This window comes from Ammospiza caudacuta, chromosome 6 (genome assembly GCF_027887145.1).
Source record: "Ammospiza caudacuta isolate bAmmCau1 chromosome 6, bAmmCau1.pri, whole genome shotgun sequence".
Taxonomy (NCBI): domain Eukaryota; kingdom Metazoa; phylum Chordata; class Aves; order Passeriformes; family Passerellidae; genus Ammospiza; species Ammospiza caudacuta.
Genome location: NC_080598.1, coordinates 1,689,931 through 1,715,225, shown reverse-complemented (window position 1 = coordinate 1,715,225; position 25,295 = coordinate 1,689,931). Strand labels below are relative to the sequence as shown.

At 38.3% G+C, this 25,295-nt stretch overlaps 1 protein-coding gene across 1 annotated transcript in view; it reads right to left on the bottom strand.

The window, feature by feature from the left end:
* The window catches only part of MPPED2 (metallophosphoesterase domain containing 2), a 129,815-nt gene that overhangs the window by 75,961 nt on the left and 28,559 nt on the right, over window positions 1–25,295 (bottom strand). Inside the window, exon 3 of the mRNA XM_058807440.1 lies at window positions 8,552–8,733. Coding sequence (XP_058663423.1) covers window positions 8,552–8,733 — 182 coding nt within the window. The remainder of the gene's footprint in view (window positions 1–8,551; window positions 8,734–25,295) is intronic.

Here is a 25,295-nt window from a genome sequence, read left to right as displayed (position 1 = left end):
TTTTGCACTTTGTGTTTTTGATGCAGCATTAAATTTGCAAGTGAAGGAATTAACTGGTGGTGTACAAAGAATCAATCCCTCGGCTGTTCTCCACTGAAATCATTCTCATTTCAATACGTGGCTGTGGCAGCAGCACTGGAGGAAGAATCTGATGAAAAAGTTTCTGTTTGAGGGGACTGGTTGTCCCATGCCTGCTCTATACAACAGGCATAAATCTCTTTTCTGTTTCAAAGTGGATTTGTAGGAAAGGGGGAATGGAAATGAAGAATTATTTGGGGTTTTTTTATACATTTGGTTTGGTTATAGCTCGTTATGAGAAAGCTGATCATCCCCTCCCCCCTTCTAAGACAACATTAGCAGCCCAGGGAAGCAGATCCAAGAAATGACCCAGCAATTATTGTGATTGAAAATCCATTCAGGAATTGTGCAGTACTTTGCAGTGCTCACTGGCTCCTTCCTTTCATTGAAAATTACCAAATGAATATATTAGTTTAAACTTATAAAGAGCCACTCACTGCAGAACATTATTCTCTTTGAAAGCACGTTTTACCTGAGCCAAGTTTTCTAGTGGCTGTCAAATAACACCTCTATATTTGCTCTGAATGACCATGGCAATTCGTAAAGAGAATTTTACACTTTAGCAGCAAACACAGTTTTAAAACCCTCAGTTTCTCTAGAGACCATTAGGAGACAGCAAAAATGGATTTTTTGTGCAATCTCTTTATGAAGAATTGCCAGGAACAACAAGAGCAGAACAAGAAAGAACTGATCAGATATGAATGATCTTACACTGCTTCTCAGGCATAAATTCCGTTTCGGTCAGTGGGAATTTTACTACCTCAACATTCATTTTATCCAATGGCTTCTATTTTACCTTCTAAGTTGTACTTCTGGGGTCCTGTTTGCCACAAAGCATCTCATACCTGACCCAGAACAGAGGATAAATATGAAGAAGCAGCCATAACTCTGGCACAAAAGGAGAATTTGAAATTATATTGCACTTTCTCCTACCTTTGTTTTCACACTGCACTACACCTTGCTACACCAAGAAAAATTATTCAGCCTATTACCAAAACTCTGTATGGTTGTGTTTTCCCACTACTTTATAAATATAATAAAATGAAACATTCAAACTATTTTTGCATTTGTATTTTTGTGTTATTTTGAGAAGGAAAAAAAAAGATAAAAATTAGTAATAATAGATCATAAAAAGGTATATGCTAATGAAAGCTGAGCAGAGATTATTAATTCAGGCAAGCCATATGGGATGAAAACTAAGTACAAATGGGAATTTAAACACGACATTAAACATGGTTTAAGTTAGAACAGGAGCAAAGGAAATATTCTTAAGCAGTAATATAGCAATCAACCCTAAATAAACTACGAAGAAGTTTCTAAAACTTTATGGTAAGGACAGAGTGAGATCCATAACCCATAGAACTACTAAATCACTAAAAAACCCACAAGTCCTCAGCAGCAGCTCAACCTGTAAATGAAATATCTTCATCCCACCCCAGTGTCTGAAGCTTCTCACCAGGGCCATCATGGAAGGCAGAGTTGTTTCCAAAATTGGATTAACAGATTTTCCATGGAGCTGCTTCCCTCTCTCCCAGAACAGCTGTGCCAAACTCACACATACTTACAGCATTAAAGCCACCTCAGCATTTTCTTTCACTTGCAATGAATGCAATTATTTTTTTTCCAAGTGCTCAGAGTTTTGTTCATCAAAATGGTATTTTATGTTTAGTCAATTATTCATTCTAGCTGTAACAAGCAGAGCAATATAGAGTTCAAAATATGCTCCAGATGGTAAAAAACGCAAATCAAAAATAAATCAATTTATAAAAAAGGAAGGGATTTGTTTTTATTGCCATAATTTAACTTTAAAATATTCACAGGCTTCCTTCTGGTTCTAAATTACCCCGGAACACTTTGAGCTAATACCCCTCTGAATCTGGAGAAATTTAGAACTTACTGGTTGGTTTTTTTAATATGAAATAGTGCGATGTCAGATGCCAAAATAATCAGAAATACACTTCCAGGGAGCAAAAGCCCTCAGGAACAAACACTTGATGCCACTGGAGCTGTCCCCAGTGTACATTAGTAAAAGGAACACACTCACTCTAAAGCCTGAGTGAGCCATGCCTGGGGAGGAGATGAAGCCAGATAACTCAGCCAGACCTGAGAGACTGAGAAAGGATAAAAGAGGAATGTGACCCTGCATTTTTAAACAGCGATAAGAAAAGAGCTTGATCTTACTATTATACTATTCTGGTACAGTTCATTTTTTAATTTTTTTTTTTTTTTCAAATTGAATTATGCTATCTTCAATATCAAACACATTCTGGCAGGTGTCTGGCTTAACAGTTTTGCATATAATTTCAAATTTTCCACAGCACTAATGCATAAATTTAACTGTGGACTGGAACCAAGTGTCTGTCCACAGCTCTGAGAGCAGCACCACATTTACATTTTGTCATCTATTCCACATAACAACCAGCAATTCCAAGGTGATGCTGCAATTTTCAATTACTAATGGCCACACAGAAATGAACTCTAAAATAATTGGCAATACTTTGCTGAGGACCACATGCACTTATGCAGAGGTAACAAGAAAAACTCTGCATTAAAATTATATAATCATTCTTTTCTTCTCACTTCGAGTAATATGATCAAGGAACTACAGCACAGAAAAATAAAAGTGATATTTTTTTTAGCTCTAGCAACTAACTACAGGCAAGCACATATTACAGGTAAAGAAATATCTGCTCCAGTACAAACCCATATGTATTTGGCCATTAAACCATCCACAATGTTTTTACAGTCATCATCCCAAAGAAATTTAAAGAAATAACCATTCAGAACAAAAGCAAGACTTAAAACACATGAAAGAGTCAAGTTGCTAAATCCTAGAACAACTCAGGAAAAACCTAGCTAAATTCAACTTTCAGCCGCACAGAAAGTAACCAGGAGTAAGATCACCTAGTGAATTTATCCAAGTCTGCCACTGGAAGATTTTGGAAGCCCCTGCAGTAATATTCTTTATAACTGAAACCTTGCAGGGGGGAAAACCAAACAAACCAGAACCAAAAAATGAACACAGTGTGATATAAACACTAAAGAAAAAAGTATAAAATGGGCGAGTCGAGAAAAAATTCTGAACTGAATTCAAATTATTCACACATATGCACAATCAGGCCCACAGTAACTGAGCAAAATAAACATATCAACTCATTAAAGATCTATCTGCCTGAATTTATCTTTGCTTTCTCTTCACTTCTTATGGGTTATTCAATCACTTCCCATCATCCAGAAAAGGAAATATTGCACTATGAAGACAGAGCTATAATTAGATATTCTTCTGTTTCATTTCACATATATGACTGAATGAGAATGGATGGGAAAAATATGAACAGAGATAATAATGGCAAGTTGAGACATTCAGTAAAAATTACATTTGGCACAGAATAACATCTCAATTCTTCCTCAGCACAGTAATGCTGTGTTTACTGCAAAATTAGTTAAGTTAGCAGAAGAGATTTTTAATGAAAACAATTATAAATTTAAAATAACTGTGTTTAAAGCATTTAACTGTCCCTAAGGTCAAGTGATTACAGCAGTTACAAGACCCGAGGGACATGTTCACACCAAAACAAAGTGAATAAATTACCTCAGCCAGTGTCTGCAATCACTAAGTGACCACAGAGGTTATTCAATGTATAAGCCCAGCTGACTTCTACGCAAAACCAATAATGAAAATGTAACAGCCAAAGGGAAAAAGCATTTAACTAGCAAAAGTTGCTGCGAGGGCTGAGAACTGGGGAGAATGGGAAAGGGAGGGTGGAAAGCAAGCTCCATGGCTGGGCTGTGGAGGCAAGGAGGAAGGATGAGCGTGGATGAAACGGACAGGCAAAAACTGAACATTTTTCCCAGCTGAAAGACCCAAACTGTGGCAAAGGGATGCAAGACTCAAAAGATATAAACCAGCAGGGCTTTAGTGCTCTCAGCCCTGTAAAACTGGGGTATGTAATGCCCAGAGAAGGACAAGCAAGGCAGGAGCACAGAATAATCATCTCTCAACTTTCCCCTTGGCTTTACTGCCAGTAAAAATGGGGGAGAGTCATTGTGTTTTAGTTATGCCATGATATAATTCTAACGGAGGCAAGACCTGGTTTTTACCACAGAGTGGGTAAGATGAGCTGCAGAATGAAAGCCAGCTTTGATCTGGCTTCTCTCCCTCATGACATAAATGACACAGATGCCTTGTCTTCACTTCAGCTCCACAACACAACTGCCAGGGGAGAAAACCAGAGCCAGGAAAGACAGAAAAACATTTTTCCATAAGGACCACCTTGTATTTGATGCATTTGATTCTCAGTGTGTAGCTCTGGAAAAAGTTTCCTACCAACTATGGTGAAGAAAAGATGCTACTGAGGAAGCAAAAGGAATCCTGCTTGATCCTGGCATGTATTTTTTTAACTATAGCACATCATCACCTCTCATCCTTGAAGGCATCAAATCTTCACAACACACACAGTAAATAAGAACATAATAAATGGTAAAACACAGCTAACACATTTTGGAGACAGGAGTCTGAAAAGAGAGGCAAAAGGACATGGCTGGCTTTGGTGGTTTTGATTCCTGGTGAGGAATATTTGCACTGAAGCAAGTATTCATCAACATTCCCACAGGTGAAGCAATTTGCTGGGCTTGCCCTGTGTCAGGAACCTAATAACTGGTATTGTCATATATGTGTGTGTGTGTGTGTGTATATATATATATATATATTTACATGTATTTTTAATATATATTTTATATATGTATATACATTTATATCTTTATATAATGTTATATATTTATATATTCATAGATGCATATCTAGATGTATTTTTATATATTTATGACTATATATATAATTATATTATATTATTATTTGTTACATAATATAGTTATATATATATAATATATTCTATTTTATTATATATTATTATGCAATATACATTTAATACATAAATATAAAAATATATATAATATATAAATTATAATATCTATATACATACACACATACATATAGACTTATATATGTGTATATGCATATATATACTTATATATGTATGTATATATATATGTGTATCTATACAAATATATGTGTATATATACAAATATATGTGTATATATACACATTTATATATGTGTATATATAGATATGAGAAAATGCAAGTGGACTCTCAGCATGTAGAAAAAGATTCTCTTTGCACCTGAACTATGAAAGCCTGAAGCCAAAGCCAGCAGGCCCTCCAACACTCAGAGCTTCCAGTTTCAGTGAAACTGCCTGCAAAATCTGCTTTTTTCAGATAAACACTGTCTTCTACAAGAAGCTATGCATATATGCTAAGAAAGCCCCCTGGTAAATTGTTGAGGCTGGAACACAATCTATCCGAAGGGTTATAATTCTTCTCTTGGGAATGTTATGTTGGGACCTATGCGCTAAAATAATATCCTCATGAACCCCCTGTGAGATGCAAGGAATGCCCAGAGGACGCCAGCACTGCAGGATTGCCCAGGGAAGGGTGAAAGCACCCTGGCAGAATATTTGGGCTGGCTTTCTGCAGCCCTGAGTGTTTTCAAACGCCAAGCACTGGCCACAGGCTCTGGCTGTGCCTAAAGAGCATTTGTGACATTTGTGAAATTACTCAGGGGCCAAAGAAGAACTCAGGTGGCCAGAGCCTGCTCTCAGCAATGCACCAGGGAGATCTGTGCTCTTCAAGAGGTAATTCCTCCTCTGGAGCTGCAATTGCACACAGAAAAAGGACGGTTTTGAGCCTACCAAATCTAGTATCACCTTCTAGAAATTTCCATTTCCTTCTAGAAATGAGAACAGTACAGCTAAGTTGCACTGGTGTAGTTAAGAGAGCCCCACTCCCACGTGCACAGCAATAAAAAATTCAAATTCAAATAGGGTTTTGGAAATCAGAGGAGGTCAGCCAAAAAGAAGCGTATGAAGAAAATGCAAAGAAGGATGACAAGACAGACAATGTACAAGTTCTGCTATTTAAAAATTCCTTTTGTGGAACCAAATATCCCTTACACATCTCTTGAAGGGTCAGCCAATGCAATAAAATTATGCAGAGATGCTACATATGATAAAATAGGTAAGATGCACATAAGATAAAATATGCAGAGATGCTGCCATCACACAGCAGGCAAGAGAGAGTGCAGTAAAACCTGATGACAGAGTTTTGCCTTGAAATATTTTTTATATAAAGCTGTTCTAGAAATTTCTATTTCCTTCTAGAAATAAGAACAATGCAGCTAAGGTGCAGTGGTATGGTTAGAAAGCCCCACTCCCACGTGCACAGCAATAAAAAATTCAAATTCAAATAGGGTTTTGGAAATCAGGAGGTCAGGCAGAAAGAAGAGTATGAAGAAAATGCAGAGAAGGATGACAAGACAGACAGTGTAGGGGATCTTCTGTTTAAATATTCCTTTTGTAAAACCAAATGTCTCTTACATATCTCTTGATATGAAGGGTCAGCCAAGGAACTCCAATGCAATAAAACTGGAGATGCTAACAGAGATATGATAAAATAGGTAAGATGCACATAAGATAAAATATGCAGAGATGCTGCCATCACACAGCAGGCAAGGGAGAATGCAATAAAACCTGATGATAGAGCTTTGCTTTGAAATATCTTTTCTATATTAAAAATATATTCAAAAATCCATTCTGATGTTTTTTGAAAAGCAGCTGCTCAAGTCACCCTCAGCCCTGGGTATTTCTAGAGCAAGGGGTGAGCTGGCAGTGCACAACCAGGCTGCCAGTGGCATTGCCAACAGGAAAGTTGTTCCCACACAAATTCCCCTCCTTCCTTTTGGTTCTCTGCTCTTGCTGTTGAACTGCCCTCAGTTCCAGCAACGTGCTGTCAAATGCAGCAGAACATTAAAGGTGTTTGTAGTGGGTTTGGTTTGTTAATTTGAGGGTTTTTTGGTTTATGTTCTAATGAGCGTGGTGGGTTTATTGCTGGCTAATCACCAGTGCATTCACTAGGATGCACTCTCTCATTTCTTGTTGTAAGGTAGGACTAGGGGAAAGGTAAAGCTTAAAACTTTCAAAGGGTATAAAGAGAAATTTCTTAATGGTAACTAAAAGAAAAAGTAATAAAAATTATAGTAAAACTTTTAGGACACTTCTCACCTTTCTGTAACCTTTTCGTTCTCACTGATAACGTAAAGAAACAAATCCTAAAATTTTAGTTAGTTTACTACATTTAGACTAATCTTTCTTTAGTTTACTAAGGAAGACAAGTCTTTTTTGTTAATGTTACAGAGACTTATCTGTAAGAAAACAGGGTTTTTGTGTTTCTTATCATGAAGAGTAGCTGCTTGGGGAAAATTGTAATTGTGAAATTTCTTCTATTTTTTATCAGCTTTTTTGACAGTTGTCTTAATGGGCTATGTTAACTTATGGGGTACTTTTTTAAAGATAAGTTGTTTAAAGGTAAAAGTTTTCATTTCTACCTTTAAAATTATCTTTATCTCTGGGAATAGACTCTTTGTTTTTCTCTCCCTAAAGACAGTATTCTACCAAAGAGATGCTGACAGCCCATGATCAAAGATAAAATACCTGTACACCACATGAAAGGGGCAAGCATATGAATATCACCCACCAAATTCTCCAAATATCATATATATGTATAATATATATAATATATATTATATAATATATATAATACATATAGTATATATAATATATATATTTATTTAATACATATAAATAATATATTTTATATAAAATATAATATATATTATAGATATGGTATATACATATTATCTATTATATTATAAATATTATGCATTATAATTTATATAATATTATATAATAATTATATATAACAGATGATGTATAGATAGCATTATATATTAACATTATAGATATAGTATTATTATATATCTCTAATATTATAGATATAGACATTATTTTTAATATATATAAAAATTGTTGTTATTATATTTTTAAATCAATACTCTTCCAAACAGTATTATTGATTCTGCTACATGGGAAGAAGGACTTTGATAATTTCCAATGCATGCAACTTCCAGCTCTGCTGTAAGCTACAGCAAACCCAAAACACAGCCAGCAGCAGTTTTTGGAGTGGACACAAAACCCCCCCAGCACCAACTAAGGGGACAAACTGCATCCTTCGCACGAGGTGCCAGCACCTCCTCAGCACTCCCAGAGGGCTGCAAGGAATCCTTTCCCTGAGATAATGCAGAAATGCAGCAAAGTCTCTGAATGTGCCTTAATCAACAGAAATAATAATAATAATAATAATAATAATAATAATAATAATAATAATAATGGTAACTATTACTATTGTTATATTTTATTATGATTATTAACAAGTGAGGCTAGAAGCAGGACATGACACGAGGACAGGCGGAGCGAGCGCAGGGGGAGATTTCTCGAGCGCCCTAATTCAATTAGCAGGCAGTGAGTGACACTGGGATAGGAGGGGTTAATTGGGGTCACCAAAAGGCAGTAATTCCTTACCTAACCAGTCATTAAACTTCTTAACCTCGGAGGGCAGTCCCAGCTCGGTGAAGTCGCCCGTGTGGAGCAGGATGTCCCCGTAGGGCATCTGGATGCCATCTGTTCGGGAGTGCGTGTCTGAGACGCAGACAAAGCGCGTGTGGCCCGCTGGCTTTGGAGTGTCATATGGGATGGGGTCGACCCTGGAGCAGACACAAAGATCCCACAACAGTCACAAGGTTCAAAGCCTCACATCCATTACTGCAGATTGCAGCACGCTGCTCCCTCCAGGAGAGCAGCCGCGCGTCCGCTGCCACGCGCCGCGCGCTGCCAAAAACCCAGCCCTGCTAAAAACTTACCTGGTGAGGAAAGGAAGATGAAATACAAACAAATATGGCCATTCTGTGGTACTACTAAAGTGTGTTTAAACACAGGGAAAAATGGATTTAGGAGGCTTTGAGTTGGGATGTCTTACATCCTGTTCCCTATACATGGACAGGTACAGGGGCCATGGGATAACAGGTCTGCCAAGGTGGGCCAGGAACGGGCTCCCACCTGGGCTCAGCTGTCACATTCACATTTTCTGAAAAATCCCTTCACCCAGGATTTTTCTCCTGGAAGCTGGAAGCCTCAGAGAAAAAGGAAAACAATAATTATCTCATTTGCTTCTCCTGTGTTTTGCTACTTTGGAATGTGTTTGGAGATTGTTTACCCACAGGTGATTGTTTCATTGGTTTCATGTGAATTGTTTTGACTCTTTGGCCAATCAGGGCCAAGCTGTGTCAGGACTCCGGAAAGAGTCACGAGTTTTCATTATTATCTTTTTAGCATTCTGTCTGTATCCCTTCTGTATCCATTAGTATAGTTTAGTATAGCTTTCTTTAATATTATGCAGTATCATAAAATAATAAATTAGCCTTCTGAAAACATGGAGTCACATTCATCATTCCTTCCTGCCACGGGGGTCCCAGCAAAAAACAATACTCAGCAGCTGATTTTGTTCAAGGGCACAGGTTCTCCTACAGATGCCACAGAGCATTTGTTTACACACAATAAGGTGCATCAGGAGTGCTTTGATGGAGGCTGGAAACTGCAGAACCAAGTCTAGTGGCAGCTTCCTAAACTCAAACAAAATCCTGAGCTCATCATCCCAGAATCTATAAAGTCAGGGCTGATGTGTTATCACACATATAAAACTTTTTTTTCTATAGCCAACAATGCTGGGAAAATTTAGTTCAATTGGTTGTTTGTGAGCTGTATGTGGTAATCTTATCTTATCAGCTACATGTGACCCATCATGGAAATCTAGTCATTTGGTTTTTGGTGACTTTTCTTTTAAGCACAATAGAGGAAAAAAATAGGTAGTTGAAATGCTTTGTGCATACTTAGTGCTTAGAAGCTCCAATTTGTAACAGAAAAACTTAAATACAAAAGACAATCCATTGCCTACTTTGGAATAGCAATTATTTCTCTGCAGAGTTACCATAATTTGATTTGCTCAACACTTGAATAGCACAGCATCTGGATTAGTGCCACAGAAAATCCCATCCCAATCTCACAAAACTTCAGCTCGTTCCATTGATGTGCCACTTTGATCATGGTTAGAGCTCAGCTCCAGCTAGAAATGTTGAGGTATTTAGGAGTTATGTCAGAATAATAGTGCACTTACATCTCAAATTATCAGGCTAGAGAAACCAAGTTCCAGCTACTTTAAAGCATCCCAAAATAATGCTGTTTTAAGATTTATTTGGACAAACTGGCAAAACAGGCATTCAAAAATCGGTGCCTGAAAATAAAACTAAAATTAAACAGTAATAATAAAACTAACAAACTAATAATAAAACCTTTAAACGGGTTTTATTAGTTGTGCTCTCCACACTGAAAACAAACACCGGTAGACATCACTGTGAATTTGTTCGTCCTAAATCCCCACAGTTCTGATGAGATGTATGGTCAGTAATAGAAAATAAAGCACAAACCTTAAGAAAATACTGACTTTTGGAGTATTGATTTTTTTTTTTTTTTACTGAACTGTAAACTAAATTAGCATTTAGTTTTTACTGTACACTAAACTGTGTGAAAATTTCTACCGGTGCCTTGAACTTCAGCTCCCTGCACAGGTGAGAAAGACCAGAAGCATCCTCCAGGGTGCAAATCAGTTCCCTGCCCTGGGGAGTTTTAGAGTGGCTCCAAAAGTCAGACTCCATATGGATATGTCCTGGTCTCCAGTGGAAAACTGGCCCTCTGAATGCATTTACTAACAAGATCTTACTGAGTTAGAATTTAATTTTGTTGGAATTTTTAAATTATATTAATTAATTATTTTAGATATTATATATATTATATTACATTAATATATACTATATATACATTTATATAAATATATATTATATTAATTATGTATTCTATTTGTTAGACAATTCACAGCAAAAATAATAGTGAGGGAAGCACTAGGGGGGAGATATTTGATAGACTACCTTTTCCTAGGTACCATAATTAGGTCTTTCCAATCAAGCTATATTTACCATCAAATGCCATACCTTGTTGACACAGGCCACTGAATTAATTTGCAAAATTCAGGCTCTCCAAGATGATGCTTATTTTAAAAACAGATTCTACTGCCAGCTGGGCTGAAGAGCAGAGAATTTGGTGGATGACTCTTCCTGGGGTTTAGTATTGTACCTCCTGTTCCACCCAAAGCACCAGGTACAATTACCTGAGCCATGAAACTGTTACCACTGCAGAAACCTGGGAGAAAAATTCAACAATCAATGGATTTTTTTTTTTTTCTCAGCGAGGGTCCGAAATCAACACAGTTATTATTCCAGAGAAAAATTAATTTACCCATTTAAATTTCTCTGGCAAGCTGGGCAGAACTGCAGTCTTCGTGCTTTCCTGCATGGTGTCTTCCTTCCAAAATATGGGGGTCCCCAAATCAACATTTCCTGACTTCCCAGCATGTTTACTCCAGACAGCACAAAAAATGAACACCAGCTTTCATCAGCAGCACAGAACTTGTTCAGAGCATCTCTGCTGGAGCTAAACCAGCACTGCCTGCCTGGGGAGCCCAATTCTGTTTGTACAGAGCAGCCAGGCTTTGCTCTTCTCTGCAGCTTCCAAACAAACCCTGCTCTGCATTAGAGTATGGCTGAAACCTGGTTTGGGATTTTTCCATTCGTGCCATGACTTACAGAAAAGTCTATCATCAAAATTCTTCAAGTCCCTGACCCTTCTTTCTCTCCTTTACAAACACTCTGATGTTGCCAAGTAACCTTTTTTCCACATTTAAACTTCCTTCTCTCATTCAGTATTTCTCTACTAACTATTTCCAAGTGAGATGCTGCAGGTGATTGTGTTCAGTCCATCCATTTATCATACTCAAAGCAGCCCTTCATGAGAAACTTAATAAAAGTGGTGTTTTGCCAGTCCTAAAGGCTCAAGTTTTCTTTTCACCCATGGCAAACAGCAACATGAAAGCCTCCTTTCCCACTGCATTCCAAGAGGATTGGACTCAGAAGGCAAGGCACTGCCCTGCCACAGCTCTGGTGACACCCATTCCTCCTGATCTACCTTCTTCCTTTTCTACTTTCACCCTTCTTTCTGATCCACTCACAACCCAGCAGCTGGGATCTGAAATCTCTGGGACAGTTCTGCATCTGAGCCTTCCTGCAGATAAAATGATAAATAATAAAATAAAAAAAAAATATTTTGGCCCTAATAATCATAATGAATCCAAATTATTTATGTCCACCACCATTCTGCTGAATCAGAGCACGTACCTAAGAAATTCAACTTTGTCTTTATCTTTGCTCTAAACACAGTGCATCCAGCTAACTCTGACACTCTCCATCACCACCAACAATTTGGTTTTTTCAGTCTTTCTGACATGGCAGACTGAAACACTTCACAGATTATTTGATTGCTCCACTTGGAGCACCATGCTCAAGGAAAGGCGCAGTAAGAGATATTTCAGAATAATTTAAATGTTCATATATTAGGATTAATACAGTAATCAGGAAATAGGAAACAACATAAGATATGTTGCACCTTAGAAAAGCAGGCACCTGGCTGGTTTTTAAAAAGCACATGTAAGACTCAGAACGAAATCCCATAAGGGAGCTGAGCAATGACTGCTGTGTGAGATCACGACAGTAATGTAAGATCTGTCACATTTATTGCATTTATGACAAGGGTCGAGCACTCAGAAGGGACAATGTAACCTTCATATACTTCTACAAGAACCTTGTTTATCAGATAAATACTTTACCAACCTGCCCTTAGCACCAGTGGTTCTCACTTAGAGTCTAAGAACCCCTCAGATTTGCAAAGTATGGGGGTTCCTGCAAAATATACATTTCCTCCCACCCTGCCTGAAAGGACAGCACTATGCAGGCTCTGATTTGGCTTGCTCAGGTGGCATTCAGCAAGGGTCTGAAATTTTAGATATTATATATATGATATTACACTATTTTATATATATATATATATATATATATATAAAAATATATATATATCTATAAAATATATTATATTACTATCTCATATATTATATAGTAATATATTATATATTACTGTATATTATATAGTAATATTTATTATAATATATGATATATATTATATACATTATATATTATATATTATATTATAATATAATATATAAATAATATATAATATATAATTATTATTATATATTATATAGTAATATATATATTATATAGTCCCTTCTATATATATATGTATTATATAGTCCCTTCTATACATATATTATATAGTCCCTTCTCCCTACTAATATATTATAGATTATAATATATACTATTAATATTATATATCCCTAATCTTTGCAACTGATTAAGGATATATTATTATATCCTTAATCTTTACAACTGGTGTTTTAAACTTGTTTACTTGCAAGATGTGCACAAAGAGGGTGTTTTTCTTATTAGCCACTCTAAGTACACCATAGGTATACAAGATGAGCGTTGTTCTTTTTAGCCACTCTAAGTACACTATATGTGCACAAGAAGAGTGTTTTTCTTATTACCCACTATTAAGTACACTATATGTGTACAAGAAAAGTGTTGTTCCTATTTTCCTGTGCTCAGGATAATAATGTGTTGTTCCTACTTCCTGTACTCCTGTACTTACTGGGTACATCTATGACTCAATTTGTGGGTTCATTTTTTATGACATCTAAATAAGTATTCATTATGCATCCATTTAAGCCCACGCTTCAAGTCTGTGTGTCACATCAAATCCATGTGTGTTGATGCACTTTTTTACTTCTAAGATGTGTACAAGAAGAGTGCTGCTCCTAATTAGCCAATAATGTGAGCAGTGTTGATTGAGGACCAATCAGGCCCCATCTTCTCACAGCTGCCTATAAAAAGAATGTGATATGTAACAATAAACTTCACATTTACCTTTTAACAACATAAAAATCTGTGTCCCTTTATTCAGCCATCCCTAATGCAACAGCAACACATGGGCAAAGGACTTGATTTAGGATGCCTTGCCAGAGAGGAGACGTGTTAACTGTGCATTTCAGCCCAAGCCTACCCCAGTTACTCATCAGGGTGTCTCGTAAATCAGCAGGGCTGGAAAGCTCCTCTGAGACAGGCAGGGCAGTGCAGCCCTCCCACGGACACAGCTGCAGCCTCACTGGGACCCTGCTGCAGCAAAAACCCAGCAAACACACAAGCTCCACCTTCCTGAAAAGGAGTCACTTCTGATGATAAAGGATAATCCTGCATGGGTGGGTTCAAATGCTGAAAATAAGGGTCTTGGGGTGTGTGGGAAATGAATTTGTAGAGAATTTTTAAAGTTTAATAGAAAGTTTAGGCAGTATGTATTTGTGTACAAACTTTGAGATAAGAAATGTTGATTTAGAAATACTGTGGAATAAGATAGATATTGTTGAGAGAGAAATAGAACTAGAAATAAATTCTAGAGGTTGGTTTAGTAAATAAGACTAGCTATTTTATACTATGAAAGATGTATTGTAATAAGAGTTATGAGGGGTCATTTTAGCTGATTAGTTTTAAAACATTTATAGCATAGTGTGATTAAAATCAATAAGTTAAGAAACACAATGCATTGTAATTAAGAAATAGTTTTTGATCGAAATAGTGTAAATTATAACATTTGTATTTTTTTACAGGAGACTGAAAATAGAACAAAAGTTTTTAATTTCTGAGTTAGAAAAAACTTAATCTAACAGGATGGGAATGCCTGTGGCTGGAGAGCCCAACCCCACAGACTGCTCACTGCCCTGCTCCCTCAGGTTTTGAGATATGCAGACTCCAAATCCCCTCTCACAGAGGGATTCCCAAGAAACCAATTCATCCTTGGAGATGCAATAAAAACCTTAAACATTGAGCCAGGAAAGTTTCCAGTTCCTGCCATGGAGTAAATCACTCACACAGCACCACGATGGACAAAACACGACCAGATGCTGCAAACGCCTCCTGCAGCCCCACAGCCCAACCCAGCATCACTCCTGCTCACAGCCCACCCCTCTGCAGGCTGCCTCTGCTGCAGGTGAGCAGCAAATCAGGGAATTTTCCTGTCCCCAGGTTCTCCAGATGCATGAGCAGTCCCGTGACACACGGGCCCACATCCATCCCAACATCACACGCTGCCTTTTCATCTCACTAATTACTCCACTGGGTATGTCTGTGACTGGAGTTGTGGGTTTATTCTCTATGACATCTAAATAAGTATTCATTATGCATCCATTTAAGCACAGGCTTCACCTCTGTGTGCCACATCAAATCCACGCGTGTTGTTGCACTTACTCTGTTTTGGGAGTCACTTGGAGACATCCTCTCCAGTAACTAGGTATTTAAAACACATCTATATAACTAGCTTTTAAAAAGCATCCCACTCATGCTTCCTGTGAATAGTCGTCACTGTATTTATTTACAGTTTAGTTTCCTCTTGTATCATTTCGTACTTTTCTTGCTACTCCTATTTTCAAAATTTGCAAACAAAATACTTCTTCAAAGAGCCAATTAGCTTGGTGTGTTTATTTTATAATTAAAATACAAATATTTTCTGAAAAAAAAAGCAGCTTTTAAAAGCTAGCTTCCTAGTGCTGTTAGTTCCCCCTCCTCAGCTAAGTCAATGGAAGAATTTTTTTTCAAAATGGGAAAACAAAAGCAATATATTTTCTATATCTTCAGGTTTTTGTTTCTTTGAATTCATACCTCTGTCTCTACACATGCTCCCTCTGGCATGGAAAATACAGGAGAATAGAATGGGTTTTTCTGTGAAAACTGCCATGTAAATGTATTAGTTTCTGTATCCAAACCTCACAGCTTTGTTACGTTGTGATATTTGTTCCTGCTCTTAGAGCCAGTCCCAAATCCTGGAATAGGGCAATCCTGTGAAACTTGTGGCTTCATTAATTGCTGTTAAAATTTATCAGTAAGTCTCACAGCTGAAGGAAAAAGGCATGAAATGCACCTGCATGCCTGGCAGCATCCAAGAAAAGGAATGAAAGTAACAGATGTGCAATTGTTCTTATTTAAAACAAACAAACCAACCAAACCTCAGTGCTATTAGGCCAACTTCACAATTCTCAACTGAGTTTTTAAGGCCACAGATTAGGACTATATCAAGCTGTAAATGTATCTACATTTTGAAACAAAACTTTCATATCCTAATTTCCAAATCTTCAAAACGTGAACACAAATGTCATTTAAGTTCTCTCATCAGAAAAACATTTACATGCCCGTAGCTGATTTTGTAATACAACACATGCTGAAGACACAAAGCCAAACACTAATTTCCTCTCAATACACAAAATTTAAAAAAATGCCCAAATATAGCATTGCTTTAGTTGGCCACTGTCAGCCATTAATTGTTTAAATCATACATATTAATGCTTTTGTTAACTTGATTCTGTCTTGCAGTGTGCTCAAACACCAAGCCAACATCTGGTTTCTTGTCTGAATGAAAACAAAGGGATGCAAATACCTTTCCACACTTTCCCTGGTAGATTTGATTTGTGCAAGCACACACACATCTCTGAGAACAGACTCCCCCAAACCTGCTGGAAAGCCCCAGCTCTTCTGGAAACCTCCACGTACAACATGTGTCACCCACCAAAGCCTCAGAGGGGTCTGGAGAGCTGTAAAACAGAGCTCTGATATTTATTACAGAAATGGCATTAATTGTGTCTTGGTGCAATGTGGAGGGGGAAAAAAAAAAATAAATTACATTTCCAAAGCCACAGGAGGATTCAATGCAGCGCTCAGCAGCTTACTGCCAATGCTTCCAACAATTATAGCTGCAGGGAAATGATGGATCTTTTTATTACAGGTTCTGGAGCTGTTTTACTTCCAGTGAGATTTATGAGATTAAACAGAAAAGACCTATATTACCCACTGTCATCATCTGGGCAAATTTAAGAAAACTCTCCTTTACAAGGAATTTATAATAATACATCTTCTCAGCCCGATTTAAACCTTAACTAATTAAAGACTCCAAACTCTGCTAAACCCAGATTCTGGTCAGTAATAAAAGCAGAAAGGGCTAAAATCCAGATTTGTCATGGTGTTCTTTGAGGGGCAAATAGACAGCTGGCCTTTTCTGAAGTACCTGACCTCTGCCTTTGATACTAATGGGAATTCAGAGACAGAATTGCTTGAGCATTTTTGAAAATCCTACTAATCATCTCTTTGCAGAAAAAAATTTCTTTTAAGTCAACAAATTACCTTCTAAAATTTAGCTATCAGCGGCTTTCCAAAGGTTAGAGAAGTATTACAGAACTGAAAAACAGCTTCAATACCAGCGTCAGCATCACTCTAAGGCCCAGACAGAAGTTTCCTTTAAATAAAATAGTTAACCATTCTTATGCTGGTATGGTTTCAATTCAAATTCATTAAAAAGCACTTTTCCCCTATTCTTTTGCTGCTGTTGTTGGGGGACTGCTATAAATTATCTATCTCCCACCCTGACAGAACCTATTTGCTGGCAAAACTGCACCTACTAGGAGGGTAAGGCAATAAGCTCTCTACACTGAAAGATTTTTTATTATTTCCTTACTATAAGCTCTCCAAACACCAACTCATGAAATACACTCAGAAAGTACAACCTGGCACTCCAAGTTTAGATCCAATTTTAATTTAAGGACAATGAGGTTTGAAAAATGCACATTTTGATATAATTAGCAAGGCTAACTTAATGCGTGGTATCCCTCCAATCATTTCATTTCAACTGCAGGAGTCATAAAATGTGCTGGATTTACTTCCAGGATGGAAACCACAGAGCCCTTCTTTCAACAGTAAAACAGTTTTTCCCAAAATGCAGTGGAAAAAAAGGCATCCCAAAAGAAGCAGAGGCAGATCCCCAGGACAGATTGCATTGCTGTAACTTGACATGCCATCCTCCTCAGAAATTAGGGCAGTTCTCATCAGAGGCACCAAGGTCACAAGGTTCTGCCAAAACAGAACTGCACAAGCATGTACTGCAGCAGGTATTCCATTGCTGATGCCCATTTATATTAAGAATCATATCTGGAGAGTCATAAAATGTACAGAATTCATCTGCATAATTCATTATATTTTCTTGGAGATGACAAATTCTCCAAATAGACAATAACTCTTGTGTAATAGGGAAACTGGGCAAGTGGACCTGAAGGTGCATAAAATTTTGACAACTCATTCTCTTTGGGATTTGCTATTAAATCTAAAACCTTTCTTCATGTTTCACAAACAAATACTCATTGTTTAGATCCCCACAGGATTAAGCCCAGTGTTTGCAAAGAACCATTTGAGGCTGGTTCTGATTCTTGAAATACTTGAAACATACTTGAAATTTCAGTTTGAGAAACACAAGTGTTCTTCTTCAAGTTAAGGACACAGTGCAAGCCAGAAGCTCTCTGCCCAGCCTGCTCAGTCCTTTTGCTCCCTGCCCTGCAGGTAACACCCTCTCCGAGGGGTGGGGTGAAATTCCATCACTCACTGCTAAGCACTGGCCTCTCCTGTCTTCCACAGGGCTGATGGAGCTGAGCCACAAAAGGAGCTCAAAGGAGAAGCAACTCCGCTGGGCAAACGCCACTTGTGAGTTACACTGAAGGCACAGAATGCACAGAATGCTATCAAACGCCACTTGTGAGTTACACTGAAGGCACAGAATGTACAGAATGCTATCAAACGCCACTTGTGAGTTACACTGAAGGCACAGAATGCCATCAAACACCATTTCTGAGTTACACTGAAGGCACAGAATGCACAGAATGCTATCAAACACCACTTATGAGTTACACTGAAGGCACAGAATGCACAGAATGCCATCAAACACCATTTCTGAGTTACACTGAAGGCACAGAATGCTATCAAACGCCATTTCTGAGTTACACTGAAGGCACAGAATGCTATCAAACACCATTTCTGAGTTACACTGAAGGCACAGAATGCTATCAAACACCACTTATGAGTTACACTGAAGGCACAGAATGCCATCAAACACCATTTCTGAGTTACACTGAAGGCACAGAATGCTATCAAACACCATTTCTGAGTTACACTGAAGGCACAGAATGCTATCAAACACCACTTATGAGTTACACTGAAGGCACAGAATGCCATCAAACACCATTTCTGAGTTACACTGAAGGCACAGAATGCACAGAATGCTATCAAACACCATTTCTGAGTTACACTGAAGGCACAGAATGCACAGAATGCCATCAAACACCATTTCTGAGTTACACTGAAGGCACAGAATGCTATCAAACGCCACTTCTGAGTTACACTGAAGGCACAGAATGCACAGAATGCCACCAAACGCCACTTGTGAGTTACACTGAAGGCACAGAATACACAGAATGCCATCAAACACCATTTCTGAGTTACACTGAAGGCACAGAATGTACAGAATGCTATCAAACACCATTTCTGAGTTACACTGAAGGCACAGAATGCCACCAAACGCCACTTGTGAGTTACACTGAAGGCACAGAATACACAGAATGCCATCAAACACCATTTCTGAGTTACACTGAAGGCACAGAATGTACAGAATGCTATCAAACACCATTTCTGAGTTACACTGAAGGCACAGAATGCCACCAAACACCACTTGTGAGTTACACTGAAGGCACAGAATGCTATCAAACACCACTTGGGAGTCACTGAAGGCACAGAATGCACCGAATGCCATCAAACACCATTTCTGAGTTACACTGAAGGCACAGAATGCCACCAAACGCCACTTGTGAGTTACACTGAAGGCACAGAATGCACAGAATGCTATCAAACACCATTTCTGAGTTACACTGAAGGCACAGAATGCACAGAATGCCATCAAACACCATTTCTGAGTTACACTGAAGGCACAGAATGCCACCAAACGCCACTTGTGAGTTACACTGAAGGCACAGAATGCACAGAATGCTATCAAACACCATTTCTGAGTTACACTGAAGGCACAGAATGCACAGAATGCCATCAAACGCCATTTCTGAGTTACACTGAAGGCACAGAATGCCACCAAACACCACTTGTGAGTTACACTGAAGGCACAGAATGCACAGAATGCTATCAAACACCATTTCTGAGTTACACTGAAGGCACAGAATGCACAGAATGCCATCAAACGCCATTTCTGAGTTACACTGAAGGCACAGAATGCCACCAAACACCACTTGTGAGTTACACTGAAGGCACAGAATACACAGAATGCCATCAAACACCATTTCTGAGTTACACTGAAGGCACAGAATGCACAGAATGCTATCAAACACCATTTCTGAGTTACACTGAAGGCACAGAATGCCACCAAACACAACTTGTGAGTTACTAAAGGCACAGAATGCATAGAATAACACCAAGCACCACTTCTGAGTTACTCAAGGCACAGAATGCCACCAAACATCACTTCTGAGTTGCTGAAGGTACAGAGTGCCACCAAACACCACTTGTGAGTTGTTACAGGCACAGAATGCCACCAAACATGACTTCTGAGTTACTCAAGGCACAGAGTGCCACCAAACATCACTTGTGAGTTCCTGAAGGCACAGAATGCCACCAAACACCATTTCTGAGTTGCTCAAGCCACCAAACGCCACTTGTGAGTTGTTACAGGCACAGAATGCATAGAATAACACCAAGCACCACTTCTGAGTTAGTTACTGCAATGACTTGTGAGGGTTCCTCAGGGTGAGAGAGATAGACGAGAATCTTGCTTCATGATCAGAAGGCTGGATTTATTGATTTATGATATATAATACATTATGACTATACTAATAGGAATAGAGAGAAAGGTTCAGAAGCTGCTAAGCTAAGAATAGCATAGGATAGAATCTAAAAAGAAGAGAGCTCTCTGTGAATCTGTTCCAGAGATTGGTCCTGTGATTGGCCCTTAATTGTAAACATGGAACATGGGCCAATCACAGGTGCACTTATTGCATTCCACATCAGCAGATAATAATTGTTTACATTTTTCTTCTGAGGCCTCAGCTTCCCAGAAGAGGAAAAATCCCAAAGAGAGGATTTTATGAAAAAATGTCTGTGACAGTTAGTAAAGGCACAGAATGCATAGAATGCCACCAAGCACCACTTTTGAGTTCCCGAAGGCACAGAATGCCACCAGCATGCCTGTGGGATTGTCACTGATGTTAGGAGGAACAAACAGACCCGAGCACAGAACTCAAAAAGCAATGTGCTAGCATCTGGGCAGCATGACATACTATTTCAGACATGACATACTGCTGTAAATTAGCAGCCATCATGTGTTACCTGCAGTATGGATTTGTGCATGTGAGCCAGCATGGCTGTTGCACTGAGGGTGGGTAAATACAGTGACATTTAGACTCTAAGGTAAAATGTTGAGCTTATTAGAAACTGCACATTTTTTTAGAGGCAGTTACGATAAAAGTGGATTTGATTGGTCATTAATTAATACTCTTTCCACTGTTGGTTAATTAGGAATAACATTCATTTTGTAAACACTTTACAATTAAAAAGAATTTCAAAACACTAGGTGTACGATTGTTTTCATTTTAATTAATACTCTTTGCACTATTGGGTAATTGGGAACAACACTCTTTTTTGTCAACACTTTGCAATTAACAAGAAGTTCAAAACACAAGGCGCAGGACTGCTTTAATTCTTCCTTTGAGCTTTCCCAAAACTTCCCAGAGGAATGTCTGGTAAAGTTTATCTGGCTTTTTTCTCTGACCAGTTTCCAGCATCCACAAACCAGTACCAAAACCTGTCTCTGTCAGGATGCACCTGAGCTCTAACAAGGTGTCAGCCATAAAATGCTAAATTCCCACCAAAACACAAGCACTTAACACTGTGTTCCTACTAAACAAAACCCTGCAGAACAGCCTAAAAGGCACTCAGGCTCATCTAGATGAGCCATTTCAGCCCTTGCCAAAGGTTTTTTTTTTTATTTGTCTGCCTCCTAAGGTTTAAGGAGCTTTCCACAGGGAAGATGATAATATTCAGACACCATTTAGCTCTCCCTGCAAAGTTAAGCCCTTGTGTCCAACAGGAATAGAGAGGAGATTATGGACTGCCTTCCACCAGCACCAAACACAGGTCTCTACCCAGCACCCAGGGTAACAAAAAGCTCAGCACCACATTAAAAACTGGAATTAGGTAAGCTTTCATGCCCTAGGAGTCACACAGCTGGCCTAATATTTGTGTACTCCGAGAAAATTCCACTGCAAAAAAAATTTTGACACCAGTTGTCTTAAGCTCAGTTGAACTCTAGATCTAGATTGGTGAGAGATCTGAAGCAGTTCCAGGGTGCATAGAAAAATATATACTTATCTCATAAAATTTTGTTGCAGAGGAGAAAACAAAAATAAAACCCAGTGAAACAAAACAAAACCAGGAAAAATAAAAACCACCTAACTTCCAAAAGCCAATTTCTGCTCTTAAGACATGCTCTCAACCTTTCACGGCAACTTTGCTGGAGACACAGAAAGGTAAGAGACAACTTTGGGTTGAAAATTCTGCTGGAGAGAATTTAGCACTTGAATCTTTCTATCCTTTATATTTCCAGTGCAATTGTCATCATTAGAGCTGACATGAAATGAAGTCCCAGGCAAAACTGGATTTAATCAACAAAACTGCAATTCCTTGCTGGCTGGACTGGAGGGGGACCACAGGCACTGAAAGCAGGTTATTTTTATTTTATTTGTAAAACTCTGGGCCAAATACATCCCCAGCTAAAAAGATTCCACCTGATAGCTCTCCCCACCTTCTCTCTCTCTCTCCAGTATTAAATAACTTATGGCCAGGAAACCTCAGGTCAAACACTACACATTCCACAATAATTCAAGATGCAAACATTAGCTCAAGTGAGAAAAAGCTTGGTGGATAAAGCTGTGGGACAGAAAAAAAATCTCATGTTTTCACTTGCAGAAAACTGCACAAAGGCAACTCCAGCTGGAGATCCTCCTTGGAAATGCACAATTCATTCTGATTTGCTTTCTCCCCCTTTTTATTGTTTTTTTTTCAAATCTCTCTTATTATTTGGTGCTCTCATTTATTTTCCATGAGTATTTCTATGTGACAGAGGCTGCTGAAATCCAGACCACCATCTTCTCATGGAAAATACAGAATATCTCATGGATAAAAAGCAGCACTGACTGTTTCAGTTGTGCCATCACTTTAACTTGACTGTGGCATTTATTTGACACACATCACGTTTATACAATATTATGAGAAGCAGTGCTGCATACAGGATCAGGAGGTTTTATCAATAATGTAGTTAATAAGCTGAGTGTTTGTGGGCAGCCACAGTGCCACAGGTTATCTCAGAACATTTGTGTTTTGCTTATACTTCTATAATAAAAATTAATGACTTCAAAGTCCTCAGTGGGAGTATCTAGGACATTCATATTTATCAGAACTGTTACTGGCTCCTGCAGTAAGCAATTATTCTTATTGCATTAAACCGTTCATTTCCAAAGATGTATCCCCAAAAATCAAATAAATCCAAGAATGAATTATAGTCAAGATAGAAATTTACCTCAGGGATACTTTTAGAAAACTCAATTTAAAAACACATTTACTTTTGCCTCTGTGCCAGCAACAAAGGCAGGAGAAAAGGGGGAAGAACAACAGAATAATTTTGATTTCAGCGTTTGCTACAAGAAAATTCCAAAGCCAAACGAGCTGCAACCTCACCATCCAGCTTCCATCTGTGAAGGGTAGGAAGGCATTGACTCAGAGGCTGCTGCTAATTGCACAGACCAAATGAATAATGCTGAATATGCAACAGAATATTGCTTTCAATGCTGCCCTTGAAAGCTTTGAAAACTTGCTGCTTCCCAACCCTTGTGCTGAGCATTACCAGGATTTTAGCTGGCACGACAGATGCAGGAGCAAACTGCAGAAAGTAATTCCTGAGTCAAGTACAAAAGGCAAACAGTCGCATTTTGAGATTTAGGGAAGGAACATCACAAGGAGAAGCCCTGGGAAGGAGGAAAACAAGCTGCAGCACATAACGTTTGACGATCCAAAATGAGATGTGGGCAATGCAATTTCACTTACGTGATTCATTTTATAAGCAATGCGAATGCAATCTCACTGATTATGCTCCAAAACAAAAGAGGGAATTTCATTACTTCAGCCAGTGCAATTAGACATGCAAGAATCACAAAACATCCTATCTGCAGCAGAACAAATAGAAAGCAGCATTTCCCATTTAGATGGGAATAACCAAGGTGGGTGAAATGCATTCTGTGGTGGTGGGTGCTGGGGAGGCATAAACTGAATTGTGCAGCCTTTAAGCTCACACACGGACACTCACAGAGATTAATTCCACCACATCTGTCATAAATGAGCTAAAGATACCCCGGAACCCACATGACATGAGGTAAAAAAACCCCAAAAAACAACAAAACTAACAAAAAGACCCCCAAACCAGTGTCTTCCCCAACAAAACAAAACACCACTAAAAAAAAAAAAACCACCCCAAAACTGCAGACCTATTTTATATACAAGAGCCTTTTCCAGTTTTTATTTATCTTCTGGTTTCTCAAAGCTTGAAAACAGGCAGTTACTCTGAAGTCAGGCAGGCTGTGTGAATTAAGAGTACCATTGCTTTCCCTATATGGCTCCCCAGGGAATGCATTTATTAGGCACAGGCCTGTTTTCTGATTTAGCTGAAGCACTTTTCCTAGAGAATATCACTGTCCACAGCAAGAGGAATTTTCGAGTAACAGCTGCAGAACAGCCTTTTTCTGTAGGAACTGTCTTGAATCAGTTCCCCTATATGGACACACAGCATTGATTTCCAGCCTCATACTCCTCTTAGTACTTAAAAGGAGAAGAAAATGATATGTTTTTAATGGGCAGTCCAATAATAGAAACTGCAGAAAAGCTTCAGCTTCTTGACAATTAACAATAAAACTGACACTGACAAAACCAAAACACACAAATAGATGGAATATCAGGGCACTCAGCTATACTAATTTGGGTGTGTTGTTTTCAGTTTTTAACAATCAAAACCACTTTTGCTTTGACTAAGAATACGTGTAAAATTGCACCCACCTACCCATCCACAGTCATATTTCTCAGTAAATGTAAAGGAAATCCCACTTCTTTTGATTTTATCCATTAAGGAGCAGGAAAAGGTACCTTCCAGGGACAGATTACAACAGAATTCCACAGCTCTGCAAGATTATGGGGAAGGAAAACAAAAAGAAAAGAATGTTTCTATGAGCTTGCAGCAAAAAATCATTACTGAACATTCTGTAAAAGATACAGATAGCTTTTAATGAAATTATGGTAGTTTTTAA